Source organism: Saimiri boliviensis, chromosome 3, assembly GCF_048565385.1.
Source record: "Saimiri boliviensis isolate mSaiBol1 chromosome 3, mSaiBol1.pri, whole genome shotgun sequence".
In the NCBI taxonomy this organism is placed as follows: Eukaryota; Metazoa; Chordata; class Mammalia; order Primates; family Cebidae; genus Saimiri; species Saimiri boliviensis.
This window is the reverse complement of record NC_133451.1, coordinates 49,038,798-49,054,851: the sequence shown is the minus strand read 5'-3', so window position 1 is coordinate 49,054,851 and position 16,054 is coordinate 49,038,798. Positions and strand designations below refer to the sequence as shown.

The 16,054-nt window shown below is 34.9% G+C and overlaps 1 protein-coding gene across 37 annotated transcripts in view; it reads right to left on the bottom strand.

The window, feature by feature from the left end:
- The window catches only part of FIP1L1 (factor interacting with PAPOLA and CPSF1), a 79,504-nt gene that overhangs the window by 17,575 nt on the left and 45,875 nt on the right, over positions 1-16,054 (bottom strand). For 19 of the 37 annotated variants that reach the window (XM_039468467.2, XM_039468465.2, XM_074396137.1 and 16 more), the window contains 3 exons: positions 5,647-5,673; positions 3,523-3,577; positions 1,811-1,866 (listed from right to left, as the gene is read on the bottom strand). In XM_039468467.2, coding sequence (XP_039324401.1) covers positions 1,811-1,866; positions 3,523-3,577; positions 5,647-5,673 — 138 coding nt within the window. The remainder of the gene's footprint in view (positions 1-1,810; positions 1,867-3,522; positions 3,578-5,646; positions 5,674-16,054) is intronic. The other 18 variants (XM_074396125.1, XM_039468469.2, XM_010344161.3 and 15 more) reach the window with 1 other exon arrangement.

Below are 16,054 nucleotides of genomic sequence, written 5' to 3'. Positions count from 1 at the left end.
ATTTTTCCCCTGGATTACTTCTGTAGGAGACCAGAATGCATCACCCCAAAGCATGCCTCTTTAACATAAGGATTATTTTGAGCTGAAGGTAACTGAGAAGATGCAGATACAAGAAAAGCTCCCTGTCCTCCCCAATTTACCTAAAAGCATGACATAAATTTACAAACACTAAGGCGTCCCTCCTCCTCTCTCTACCAGAAAGGCCAAAAGTTGATCACTGGAGACAAATGTAGCCCTTTACCCGCCTGGACAAGGTACCAGAGGAAACTGCATGAGAACGTTTACCAACTAGCCTTTATTTAGTATGCATTTCTATATAATGCCTTTCCACAAATGGCTGCTCATGAAGACTCAAGGCCTTTTTCCTTTTTCTTGTCACTTCTCTAAAAATTCACTGTTCTGTATTGAAGATGCTATGTAACCTGGATTTCTAAGCCATCTCTTTGAGAACTACTCATTCCCTGGCTATCTCCCATGTATAAATGACATATACATGTTAATAAACTTGTTCTTTTCTCTCTTGTTAAGGTGCCTTTTAACATAGGGTTCACTCTAAGAACTAGGAAGAGTAGAGAGAAAATTAGTTTTCACTCCCCTACTTGTTCCACAGCTTCTTCTTTTTGTTCCAATCCAAGAAGGCCAACTCCACCTCTATACTCACCCTCCGAATTCGTAACTTCCTCATGATTACTAGCCAGAATGAAGATTTTTTCAAATGTAAATGTAGCAATTTCACAACTCAGCATAAAACTAACTGGTTCCACATAGCCCTCTGAATAAGATCCAAACTCCACAGCATGGCTGTAATGACCCACATAATCACACAGTCTCTACATTCCAGCCACAACATACTTTTTCCAATTCATAATACCTGCCATGTTCCCTCCCACCCCCTTATCTTTGAATAGTCTGAAAGTCAAATTATCTACCCTTCCACCTCTCTGGAGTAGACCCCTCTGCTGTGCTCCCATGACACCCACCAACTCCTGTTGCCCAGCTATTTCTCCATAAGCCTGTAACTTTTATGAGGGCAAGTGCTCTATATAGCTTACTCTATCCTTAAAACTTAGTACAGGTCAGGTGTGGTGGCTCACACCTATAACACCAGCACTTTGGGAGGCTGAGACAGGAGAACTGCTTGAGCCCAGGAGTTGGGAGACCAGCCTAGCTGGGCATGGTGATGCATGACTGTAGTCCCAGCTGCTTGGGAGGCTGAGGTGAGGGGATCACTTTAGTTCAAAACGTCAAAGCTACAGTGAACCATGAGAGCACCACTGCACACCAGCCTAGGCAACAGATGAGGCTGTGTCTCAAAAAAAAAAAAAAAAAAATTGGTATAATGCACAGCATTTTTGAAATAAATTACTGATCAAGAGATGCAGAAAGTGGTATCAGAAGGCCTTGGAATGGATAAAGTTGCCAAGAGTGACATGATACAGGAAAAAAACTAAACTAGTGAGGGAGAAAGACAGAAATAAGGTTAGATGGATGTAATGAATCAAAAAATAGAAATATTATAAACGATGAAAATTGAGACAAACTGGTGACAAATCCTAAATCCTTTTAGAAAAGGCAAAGTACAAACATCCCTACTGTGTCACCATGAATTAATGTTTAAAAGTATAGTTGATAAATACATGAAATTTATTGTTTGCTAATCCAGCAGACACACAGACCATTCATTCCTTCAGTTAATATTTTTCAATTACTCTGTAAGACGTTAAATCACGAACACGTTTTTATTGCTTTAAAGATGTTTAAGTACTTTACTGATTCAAACTGAATCTAGGCGTTTGATACGACTACTTACCGTTGCCATAGGGAAATGCACGTGCAGAACGACTATCATAACCAGAGGAATGTCCACTGTTGAAGAAAAGATATATTTTTATGTCTGGTACAAATAAGTTCTGAATTTTCATAATGTAGTGCAAAAGGAAAAACTTAAGGCAAAATTACAACTTTTTTTTTTTTTTTTTTTTTTTTGAGACCGAGTTTCGCTTTTGTTACCTAGGCTGGAGTGCAATGGCGCGATCTCGGCTCACCGCAACCTCCGCCTCCTGGGTTCAGGCAATTCTCCTGCCTCAGCCTCCTGAGTAGCTGGGATTACAGGCACGCGCCACCATGCCCAGCTAATTTGTAGTATTTTTAGTAGAGACGGGGTTTCACCATGTTGACCAGTTTGGTCTTGATCCCTTGACCTCGTGATCCACCCGCCTCGGCCTCCCAAAGTGCTGGGTTTACAGGCTTGAGCCACTGCGCCCGGCCGCATAATTACAACTTTTATCCAACCACCAATTTAATGACAGCTTAGCTATATAATTAATACTAAAACATGGGGTTTTTTTTTTGACCTAAAAAGTATTAAAATACCTAATTTTAAAGAAAAATAGAATGTGCTAAAACTATTTAACATAAATAATCCAATCAATTTAGCTTGAGTCACAAGTAAAGTAACAGAAACTTTCAGGCTATCAAAATATTTCAGATTAAAAATTTAGTCTTAAATAATTGGTTTTAAGGGTTATAAATCAGTAATTCAGCCCCACTGACAGGATCAACAAAGAATTCTTTTTAACATTTTGACTGAGAAACAAATGTGTCTAATATAGACTTAATAAAGCTAAATCCTTATGTTCTCACAATTCATACTTTATCATTTCCTTTAAAAATTGTATGCATGGTTTGATGCTACTAACATAAAGTTCTCACAAATTTTGTCTTTTTACATCATTTGAATCATTTTTTTCAGAAACACACTATTTTTAACAGTTTGCTACTTTTAAGTAACAATAACAATAGTTCTTATTAGTGATTTCTATCTGCCAAGAATTATACTTGCACTTTATATTTACTAGCTTTTAAAATATTCACAACTCTATCAACCCTTTTGATAAAAAAGAAAACTTAGTCTCAAAGGGCTTATGAACCTTGCCTAGCAACACTGTGTGATTTCTATGCTGTTAAACACCATGCTGCCACCCATGAGGGAAATATTCTTTCGTACAGCATTCTGGTTAACATAAGCCATAAGTACACAATACAGAAATATGGTTACTGCCACACAGAATGTATCCAGTCCTTCTTTGTGGAAGCTGAGATGGAGCAGAGTATCAATGAATAAGACAGCTTTTCTTGACCATGGTCCTATAATAGTTTTCCCTACTTTATCCCATAAGTGACATGTATTATCCATGATTTCCAGTAATTTATGCTGGTATTTCCCATAAAACTGACAGTAGCTGGGTTTTTAACAGTCTAGGAGTTTCTTTAATCAAATGTGTCATAAATCAAAGCAAGATATTATTTCAAAATATGATTCTAGTTTTCTTTGCCCTGTTTTGATATCAGGCTACAGGTCCAACATCTTATATAAAACTAACATAGATCTAGATTTACAAATTACAAGACAGATGCTGTGTTTACAAAATTAAATCTCTGAAAATGTTTCCAAGATATGTATACGGTTCTTGTGTCAAAAGGCTATCAATGATCAAAAATCAGTATCCATAACTGATTTACCTTTCTATTGTTGGTATAAGAGATGGAGGTGGAGCGCCTGGTGGAGGAGGAAAACCTGAAATATTCAATCATAAGATAAAAAATGTTAACAGAATGTACACTAAATGTCAAGAGTGAAACAAAGTTGCTGCATATCACTAAATTTCTCTGGGGATATGAATGTGCTTTTCTACGTTGTAATAATGGACAGAAAAATGGAGCTCAAACTTATAAACAGATTTTTAACACAATAAAACTTGAAATAAGCAGTCTGGTCTAATACACAGAGCACAAACTGGGAGTCAGGACACCGGTCTTATTTTCAGCACCACACACAGCCCATTTTGTAAGTATGAGAAAGTTAATCTCAATGCCTTACCTTTTCCATACATAAAACAGTAGCCACCAGATATATTTGAAATATTTTAGAAGAAAACCAGATAAAATATTAATTACCTCTTTCAAAAAATATTTCAAGTTTTAGAAGTATAGAAATTTCCTTAAAATGTGTAATAGAAGTATAGAAATTTCCTTGAAATGCGTAACTTATAAAGTCTTACCAGTAAATGTACAGTGCTCAAAGCTGAGAATATCCACCATAAAATATGTTCAAATAGCACAACCCTAACAAACTATTTTACAAAGAAAGGCACATAATATAGTTTGTGGATTAGTTTGTAACGAATATAATTTGTACCTCTACATCATGGGTCTGCATTCTCAATAAATTCATAATACCTAAATGGAATACCACAGAATAGGACTAAAAGGGACCCGAACAGTTAATCTACACTATACTTTCAAATTCAGATTGGCTATAAATTATCCCAACAGAAAAAGATTGATTCCAAAACTTACGATGTCAATTCCTTATGATACCAATTCCTTCCAAGTGTTAACAACTCTCACTACTATAAATGCACCAAATTATATAACATAAATCTCTCACACTACAATTCAGACACTGTCCTAAACGAGAACAAGAGGTATTCCACTGTCATATTTTCTATCACCTTGTAGTTATGTGAAAATACTTCCACTAAGCCTCTATTTTAGTAATTCTATGAAAAAATGAATCTCAGTTGTCTGAATCCTTCTCAAAGGTCCACTTAAATCAATTTTTAGCCCCACTTCAAACTGTTTTCATGTTTACCATGCTCTTCACTGTATTCAGGTTTATGATCTATAACTACTCTATTAAACATCTTAAAAGTACAAAATTTGGCAATTACCACGTTAATCCTACAGTCCGCAATCCTATGTCACACAGCTTCACAGCCACATTGTTCTTTAAACTAAAAAGACACACCAACGGTTCCTTTGACTTTCCCTGATGAGTCTTTTTCAGACACATTCACACATAATCAGTGTCTCTGTTCCACATTAAATATGTATACTGTCCTATGCTACCTAAACTTTACTCTTCCTATTTATCGAAGTCATTTTGAACTGAGACCCACCCTTGCAAGCATTATCACCTCTCATTCTCTTCATACACTTTGGCTTGTAACAGTGAACTCAGTAAAACACACTTGCTACCAGGTATAGTATCACACTACGAAAAGAACTGACAAAAATGTTAAAAACAAAAACAAAAACAAAAACACTGGGCCACATATAAACTCCTATTGATCATAACATTACAACAATAAACAATCACCACTCTAAGAACAACCACCTGACCAGCTGTCTGTCTCGTTGCTATGTGGTTTAGAACACATTTTCTGACGATACTAAGTTAAGCTAGCAGGATTAAAATTTAAAAATCAGAAATAATGATAAAGTCAAAATAAATTATCTTTCTCTTCTCTTGCAGTCACTACATTACATCAAAAAATTCATTAGTCTGTAAGACAATTTAAAGAAAATTTTTATTTTATACCCTATACTGTTTTCCTCGCAAATTGAATAGGTAAGAATTTTCTCAGAATCTCTATTTCTACAGAAATGGGTAAGACAGGTATAAGAAAACTAAGTATCTTAATCAAAACAAGAATGAAGCAAAGGCAGAGCTGAAAATAGGACCTTGAAATCCCAATAGCCTATTCCATATTCTAACCGCATCAACACCGTCCTTCCTGTAACTGTAAGCTTAAAATTTCATGTTTATTAACAATGATGGAGAAAACATGAAAAAAGTTTTACCTGGAGGTGGTACAGTTATTGGAATACCTAAAAAACAAGTGATGAAATTTAATATAGTAACTGGATTTCAGAACCTGTTATGTATTTATGCCATCACCAAAACGAACTTTGAAATAAAACCCCTCGCCTCATTATCCTGGCTTACTCACTCAAGAGAAGCATTCTGTTTTCTTGCAGAGGACTAACAATTCAAGTGTAACATACAACAACCTCCTTGATGAAAACCCAGTCTAACAACTTGATAACAAGGTTTCCCCCACTAGTTGTAATCACAAGTTAGACATCAGTTAAAAAGCACACTTACGCACACACAATTATCAAATGCCATGAAGTTAATCCTAACTAAATATGATAATCAATGCCTGAGGTTGTTATTTTAATAGGAAAACTGATCTGTGGGGTTCTTTCTCTAATACTGCAGGTAGTACAAGGATAACTCAAGATGATAGATATGACTGACTTTTGTAAAGCTCAATATGTTGTGGTTCATTCAAGTGTTGACTGTTTTACTATTGTTGGCAGAAGTGAGGAAAGGCTAACATTTCCTTTGATTTGCAGAAGGAGAGAAAGGGGGAATAATCAATTCATATATATACACCCCCAGGGCACATTAACATAAATGTGAATGATTTACTTCTACAGGTATTAGCAAATATTGAGTGACTCTCACTATTTGCATACATTATAAACTCTGAGAAATAAACTATGTACATTCTCAATTTACAGGGACCAAATGTGCCCTTAAAGCCTAACGTAAAATGTATTTACTAAATACTAAAATTAAATTCAGCATTTTAAATTTAAGAGATACATAAAAGCAATTTATGTGGCATGCAAATTTTAACTATATTCAGTCAAGGAAAAATGAGAGATTTCTAAGCAGGAAAATAAAAAAAAATTTAAGACAATTAAAAATAACTTTTTCATGAAAACTTTTATATCATAAATAACTAAAACAGTTGGCATGGTTTCCTAAATCCTATCTTAAAAACTGCATCAAAATTAGTCCAAAAAATAATCTAATTCATCAGCTAAATGTATGTAAAAAAAAAAATTGTTTTCAAGTCAAAGGAAACATATGCTAACACTATTTAAAAATGTTCTGACATGCATGTTTTATCAGAGTAAGAGACTTAGATTTAAAAAATCTTAAGTTAGCATATGGCCTTTAAAAAGACACCAAAGTACCTGATTTTAACCACCCACACAATAAAAACATATTCCAAACTTACAAAACCAACAAGACTAAAGAAGATACATAAAGTAGCCATGAAGTTTCAAAAATCGTTAGGAATCCACAAGTCTGCTAAAGTGACCCACAGCTAATAGAAACTCTGATCCAGCCTGAGGTTATCTTCCTATTTCCCAAATTACTAAACTAAAAGAATCCAGCAAACCATACAAGTTAGCAGAGTCCCAGACTCCCAAGTAAATGAGAAAAGTAAGGAAAGCAGAGCATTAAATATTCCTAATAAATACTATAACCTAATTTTCTTTAGAACAATAGACACTACTTAACTTCACTATTTGATCTAGTTTTTATATTTAAATAAATGATTATTTTCTTAGATTTAGAAGATAGAGATCTGTAAGATAAGATTTATGAGATAAAGGAATATACCAAAATCACCCACCTATTCTATATACTGTAATCCTAATAACTTTACCTAAATGAATATGTAAGCAGGATGTATCACTTTAGCTAATGCTTAGTACAGCTTACTAGAATGTAAATTCATGCAAAAAACTAAAAAAATTACTAGTCAGTCCCTTCAAACTTTAGTCCTCAAAAACATTTAAGTTATGAAACTTCCACAAAACACAGAGATAAAATACATAATACTAAAGAATTAAAACTAAGTACATTACAAAAGTAGTTAAAATTACTGTCTGCCTTTAATGTTAATCTTACTACATAGGACAAAAATAAGCTACTGGAATTGAACACATAATCAAAGAAAAAATCATGTCATTTAAGGATGTCTTTCTAATCAATACCTACAAACCAGAAAGTTGGCATGGCAACTAGGAAGGGACCTTCTTGTGAGACCTCCATTTCATCTAGATATTATTTCAGTGCAAATCTTTATTAGAAAATGTTCATTAAAACAAGACTTATATAAAGTTGATGAAACACTATACAACCAATTCTTTGAAAATTATTGGATATAGTTTCAAACTAGTAATGTGATACCATATAAGGCCAACATCATTCTCATTTAAAAATCACTATTTAGTATTTGACCTTTCTTAATAAAAGAGAAATAGTATAAAGCAAGAGAAAATTCATCTCAAAAGTCCCTCTCCTTTCCCCTCCCAACACCTCCATCTTCCTGGCAAACACATGATGACTTAGACAACAGACTTAAATAAGGCAATTATTTTGTTTCTTTTCTGCATCCCCTATCTGAAAAATGAGTTTAAAAAAATGTTTATTTTCCTGGAAAGCTGTATGTAACAGTAGTAAAAGTAAATTGCTAGAGCTGGCTAAAAGCTTTTGGAAAAGTAATACTCAAACTATAATAGACTGAACAGATTAGTGGTATTAAAACTTGAACATGCATCAGAATCACCTGGAGAGTCTCTTAAAACACAGACTGCTGGGCCCTTCCCCTAGAATTTCTGATTCAATAAGTCTGGGGTGGGACCAGAAAATCTGCATTCTCCCAAATTTCCCAGATGATGTTGCTGACCCAGGTCTATACTATGAGGATAACTGGATCAGTTTCTAAACTTCTCTCCTAATTTCACTGCTGAGCAATTTAATATTCAATACAGACTGAATAAATCCTATTCCAAATTTTTATGAAACAAAGCATTTATGACACTTAAACTATTATGAGAGCTTACATCATCTGGCATTTTCAAAAGAGAGATGATTTCCTTTTTTTTCTTTTTAGTTGAGACAGGGTCTCACTCCGCTGCCCACTGAGTGGCACGATCATGCCTCAATGCAACCTCTTCCTCACAAGCTCAAGTAATTCTCCCACCTCAGTCTCCCAAGTAGTTGGGACTACAAATGTGTACCACTACACTCAGCTAATTTATTGCATTTTTTTTTTTCTTTTTTTTTTTTTAGAGGCAGGGTTTCGCTATGTTGCCCAGGCAGGTCTCAAACTCCAGGCTCAAGTGATCCACCTGCCTCGGCCTCTCCAAGTGCTGTAATTACAGGTGTGAGCAACCATGCTTGGCCCTAATTTTTGTATTTTTTATAAAGATGGGGTTTCTTCATGTCGCCCAGGCTGGTCTCTAACTCCTGAACTCAAGCAATTCACCTGCCTTTGCTTCCCAAAGTGCTGGGATTATAGGAGTGAGCCACCACACCCAGCTTTATTTTTCCAGTATATAATGCATACACTTAAATGTAAAAGGGGTGGGGGTAAGACCAGAAATCCTATTTGGGAGATTGAAGGAACTGAGATAAAGGAACAGAAAGGCAGCATTCCTGTTAAAACATCATATTAAAAAGAATTTATCCATATTAAAAATTCCCACGAAATAGTGGGCCTTGCATTCACAAAAAAAACTAAACAAAGATTGTCTATAAACTCATTCTCAATGTAGTCCATCATCATTTTATATAACTAAGGCAAAATAGCATTTAACATGGCTTTTAATAATCACTGCCTGCTGGTATTTATGCCTCTACATACCTCTGGTATTTATGTCCTGCCCTGTGTAGGGGCTGGACATTGTGACTTATTTCTAACACACACACAAAAAATCAAAGTACGTTACTTCCATGACTAGGTTAGAAAAGACAGTGATTTCTATTTCACTGGCAGTCTCTCTGTTGCCTTCTCAGCCTATGTGCTTTGATTAAGCAAGCTAACATATTAGAGGCCTACATCGGTGAGGAACTGAAGCCCTATCAATCCAACAGTCTAGAAAAAAACAACAACCAGAATCCTTTTAACAAAGAGGTGAATGAGCTTGGAGACAAAACCTTCCTTAGTCAAACCTTTAGAGAAGACGGAGGTTTGAGAGAGACCTTAAAGCAGAGGACCCAGCTACGCTGTTCCAGATTCCTGACCCATAAAAATTGTTCAATAATAAATGTATGTTGTTTTAAAGCCACTATGTTCTGGAGTAATTTGTTATACAGCAGTGAAGACCAATACATGCAGTAACCATCTATCTTTTCTCTATTTAATTCAAATGAAAGAAGAAAATGGCAGAATCTGTAAACTACGATTCCCTTTTCTCACTAGTATAATTCCAAGTTGCATCAGCACTATGAAACAGATAAACCTGATCACTTTCCTTAAGTCTCACGATTTGTATTTCAAAGCCATCAAACTCAGAAGTAATTTTACTCAAAAAAATAGAATACAGAAAGCCAAGGTTTACAAAAATCTTTAAATATCACATAGAAATGCTCTTCTATGTATCAGGATTTTTAAAAATTAAACACAAACAAAAACATATGCACACACACACGTATCATCTCATCTACCACCCACCCTTAAATACAAACCAGAATGTAGAAAGAATACTGCAAAACCATTACTTCATAATTAAAACAATTACAAGGCACAAAAAAGGATTTAAGTTGTTTTTAGGAAAAAAAAAGTGTTAAAAAGTGGTATGGTCACACATAAACAAAATATACCAGCATACTTCATGTATAAAAGGTAAAAAAGATAATCTTACATGAACTATAAAAGGGACAAACTATGTTATCTTTATTAGGATCTTTTATTGTTCCAATTTATAAAATGTAAAGCCTACAAAAAATAAACTTATCTTAGAAAAAACATATTTGATAGAAATACCAATGTTTTTAATAGAGAACTTGTAAAGAAATTATCTCTACCAGCTTACATATAATCATGAAATGACTGAAAGAGCAGTGTAAGCAGAAGGCAGAAATTAAACTGTAATTAGCTTCAACAAAATGTGTCAATGGTGTATTTAAAATGTAACTATTATAAAGGGTGCATCATGGAGGAGAAAACACATTCAAAAATCAACATCCTAAGGAAGCTTTTAATCTCTGTTGAATTTACATCTAAATAAATTTTAATTATGCCAGAAAATTATATTTATTACAGATAATTAGCATTGCACTCTATTTTGAATTTACTGAAAACACTGATAGGCAGGCTTTTTTAAAAACAAATACAGAAAAACTCAAGGATAAATCGTTTTCAAAAACTTTAAGGAATTCTTTTTTAATGATATCTATGGCAAATGCTTACATTTCTGGCAAACAGTGCCAGTTAATATGAAGTAATCTGTTGAGTAAGACCAAAAAAGCATGGTATTATAAAATTAGCTTAATAACTGTTACATTCATAAAATCATTTCTCAATTAAAGAGATAAAATTGTACTTCCTCAAGGGCACTGATAATATTCATCCAATATAGGCCAAGCTTCTGCCAAAGCAATGTTCTGAACGTTTTGTCCAGGACCCTAGGGTCCTTCTTACCGTACTAGGGAATCTGCAAGGTCAAAACTACTGTCATAAATTTACTGAGATGTCATCTGCCTTTTTCATGCTCATTTTCTTACAGTGGAGTTTTCCGGAGGCTACATAACTAGTGATATCACAATAGATTTAACGCAAAAACAAACAGGAGAAATGAGATTTTTCTACTACGCCACATAGTAAAGAGACTTCCAAAAGTGTATAAAATAAGGTCACTTCCCACTAAATTTTTAAAATTATTCTAGGAAAAGTACAGTTATTTTTCATAAGAAATTTCACAATGTTAACATGTAATGAGTTTATTATGCATATCTCTAAACTAATAAATATTTTAATTTCTCAGTGTTAATTTCTAATATTAAAACACAGATAAAACATACATAAGTAGAAGCTCTTTGGGATCTGCAGTAATTTTTAAGAGTTTAAAGAAGCCTGTAATGGAAAAGTTTTAAGAACTGCTGTGCTAAAGAACCAGACTGCTAACAGAAAAATAATCTAATGAAAATGCAGGACTTAGAGGAAATGCAGAATGACCCTAGTGAGTAGCTCACACTCCCAACCCAAATCCTATATATCATCCCTAACACAAAATTAACATATTTAGGGAATGAACAAGATTTTAAAGTTCATGCAATTAGGCTGGGCATGGTGGCTCATGCCTATAATCCCAGCACTTTGGGAGGCTGAGGCAGAAGGATCCAGAGGTCAGGAGTTTGAGATCAGCCTGGCCAATATGGTGAAATCCCGTCTCCACTAAAAATACAAAACATAGCCGGACGTGGTGGCACACACCTGTAGTCCCAGCTACTCAGGAGGCTGAGGCAGGAGAATTGCTTGAACATGGGGGGCGGAGTTTGCAGTAAACCAAGATCACACCACTGCACTCCAGCCTGGGTGACAGAGCAAGACTCTATCTCAAAAAAAAAAAAAAGTTCATGCAATTAGTAGTACTAGATTACTAGTCAGACACTGATCTACAAGACACTAGTCTTTTAGAAAGAAATCTACTTCTTTCTAAAATGCAGAATCCTACACATCTGATATCTAGATAAACAGTAAACCATATAGCTAACTTTAAAAGCAGGGGTGGCTGGTTTGTGGCCCAGAGTAGCTGGGATATATCTCAGTAAAGCAAAGACCCTTTTTCAACTCAGCAGAATTCTACTACTAGACTACATTTCAATTGTTCCCAAGACCCACAGAACTAGTCATTTGAGGATTAAGAATTCATACAAAAACAAATGAGTTTAACAGAATTTGCCTTTTACTTTTCAGTGAACTCCACTACAAAAAATGAAGATCAAATATGATGATACTAAAGTAAATTAACATTTAAAAGCCCAAATTAAAAGCCTATCATAAAGTTACTGTCATTAATTAAATTCTATTATTTTAGAAACAAAGTCAGTCAGGCACAGATAGACCAATACAGGATTCCACTTATATGAGGTACCTAGAATAAGTAAACTCACAGAGACAAAAAGTAGAATAGAGGTTACAGGGACTAGGAGGAAGGCAAGGAGTTTAGTGGGTACAGATATTTATGAAAAAGTTTTATGTACAGATCATGGTGATGGTTACATAACATTGTGAATGTATTTAATGCCAATGAACTACACATTTACAAACAGCTAAAATGACAAATATATTGTATTTTACCACAATAAACAAACATACAAAATCATCTACCCTATAACATTAATACTTCCAATTTTACAGTTTTTCTTCCAATAAAATACATGATTCAAATTATTCAAAGTATTTCAAAACTGACTTCTTAAGCTAAAGACAGAGTTCTTAACACAAGCCAGGCAGAGTAAAACCTTAATCAGATTTTTAAAAAATTTGATGCCTGCTCCTTATAATCTCCCTAACTTTCCTACCCACAAACAGGCATGCATGGACTTCAACATCAGAGAAATGCTTTAACAAAAGAAGTTTCTAAGACATGTGTGACAAATACAATACAATTTTCTAGATATAGATACTGATTCATTTCAACATAGTTAATAAAGAAAACAGGCTTTCAAGCAAAACTGCCTGGCTTAGAATTCTAGTTTTACTATTTTCTAGCTATTATTTAGATGCCTTAGGTCCCCACTTCCTCACCGCAAAATTAGGATAATATCTACTTCAGATGTCGTTCAAGAATCAAATGAGTTAACACATGGAATGTGCTCAGAATAGTACCCTAAAAAGTGAGCATTCATTAAGTATTAGCTATTGTATCTATTAATACTCAGAAAAAGCATGAGGCCATTCTAATGTATTTCTGAAAAAATTTAATACCATGGAAGCTATTTTCTGATTCACTAGAAAATGAAATTGAAATAACAGATTTCTGAAAATCACAGAACTAAATTAGCCATCTTTTCTTTTCCCTCCAGAGATGGAGTTTCGCTCTTGTCACCCAGGCTGGAGTGCAATGGTGTGATCTCAGCTCACTGAAACCTTGACCTCCTGGGTTCAAGTGATTCTCCTGCCTCAGTTGCCCGAGTAGCTGGGACTATAGGTGTGTGCCACCACCACTGGCTATTTTTTTTTGTATTTTTATTAGAGATGGTGTTTCACCATGTTGGCAAGACTGGTCTCGAACTCCTGAACTCAGGTGATCCTCCCGCCTCAGCTTCCCAATCCTCATACTGGGATTACAGGTATGAGCCACCACACCAGGCCCAGTATTTGTTTTAAAGCTACTATTAGTATGGCTGCAGGGAACCACTGTAAATACTTTTTTACATTTCCCGAAGTCTCTTCCTGCTTTATTGTATTCTAATACAAAAACCTCCTCTGCTCTTCATACAAATCTATTATGGCCAGAAATACTTTGTCCTCCCTCTGTTACCAGCAAAGTTTCATATATGTTTGTAGGTACATGTTTACGTGTTTAAGGGAGAGAGGAGGCAATACATTTCTCCTCTTCTGTCAACTATTTAACAGTAGAAGTCCTCCAAATGAGAGTTGTCTCTAACACCTTATAATTGTTAAACAGTAACTATCTAATTATGCAATAAGCCCCATCTGCAAATTCCCAAGAGTCAATCACAAATTTTATCATCTAAACTAGAGAATTTCTGAGAATGAATAATAATTATGCTGGGATAGAAGGTAGCAAGTAGGACTGTTCCAGGCAAATCTGGGTGTATGGTCACTCTACTTACAAAAAAAAACAAACTTTTTAGGTAGCATCCTAAAATATGGGAATAAGATAAGATTACTATATTTATCTCATCATATTCTGGACTTGAGTTTTAAAAACATTGGAAGTCTAATGTTAAAAAAGGCAACATTAAAATACATTTAATTCTTTAAAAATAATTTTTTTTTCATTTTCTTTTGATTATTTCTGAAGAAAGCAAAAAAGCAAGACAGCTTGTCTAAGAAAAATGGAATATCTTTTACGGTAATACTTTAAAAAGACTCCTGAATCATAGTTTTCTTTCATTAGCTGCTTATGATTCTTATGGTGATTTAAATTACAAAAAACACAGTATACTCATGTGGTTCTGTGGTAAACAGTAACTGAGAACTACAGCTTTAAGAATGGCAGCTAGCATATATCTATGCAGCCATGCTGTTATTTAGAGCCAGCACCCATCCTGATTGAATGTACCAGTTATAAATCTGAAAATCATCTTTGGTATTATATATACATAAATGTTGTTAACTCAATTAGCTAACACATTAGGGAATGCCAAGTACATACAAGACCACTGTGACTAAAACTGCAAGAAAACATAGATAGAAATACACAGCTTATGCTCTCCCCAACAGCTCACATTCTACTAAAAACAAGGAGCAATTCAGAGAGTCTCAACTTCCAGAATTTGGTTTTAATGAATTTGGTATCCTGCTCCGCATGTATACCAGTTAGGTTTTGCTTAAACTAGCATTAGAATTCACTTGAATCTGTACTCATTAAATGTTGATAGAACAGTATGGAAGTATAAACCAAAAACAAGCATCCAAGGATATCTGGATTTTAAAATATGGAACGCATGTAGCTGAGAATTAACATGAAGCAGATAAATAGATTAAGCAACAGAAAAATAATTAGCAGCACTCTACTGTATAATGTCATTAATCATTTAAACACTGTTCAAAGATTTGTTATACTTATGAACAAAGGTTACATGAATAAAAAATGGTCTGGGATAGTGGTTCATGCCTGTAATCCCAGTACTTTGGGAGGCTGAGGAGGGTGGATTGCTTGAGGTCAGGAGTTCAAGACCAGCCTGGGCAACGTGGCAAAACACCATCTCTACAAAAACAAAAATTGCCAGTTATGGTGGCACACGCCTGTAGTACCAGCTACTCTGAGGCAGGAGGATCGCTTGAGCCTGGCGGAGACTGCAGTGAGCTGAAATCATACCACTGCAGTCCAGCCTGGGCAACAGAGTGAGACCCTGTCTCAAAAAGAAAAGGTGGGGAGGGCAATGTTATCAGTTTGGAAAAAAAGCAAACTTCCAGATAATGCCACTGCCTATCCGTAGCAATTACCTCTGCGACAATATTCTACAGAGTTTCTGAATATTCTTATACAAGCTAAGTACTTATTTTGTTGTCATTAGTTCATACCACCTCTGTCCCACTTACTTTAATAAACAATTAGTACTGAACATATAAAATGTTAGCCATCTGGGAATACTGTATTAGTAAATAAGGAAATCCTTTCATTCTGTCATTTGTGACAACATGCATGAGCCTGGAGGACACTGTGCTAAGTGAAATAAACCAGGAACAGAAAGACAAATACTGCTACACACAATCTCACTTCTACGATCCAACTCATAGAAGCAGAGAGTAAAATGGTGGTTACCAGAGGCTGGGGGCCACGAATGAGGTAGGGGAAATGATTTTCAAAGGGTACAAAAGTTTCAGTAAAATGGGAAAAATAAGTTTTGGAGATCTACTGTACAGCTTGGTGACTATAAATAATAACTGTACATTTCAAAACTGCTACGAGAATAGATTTC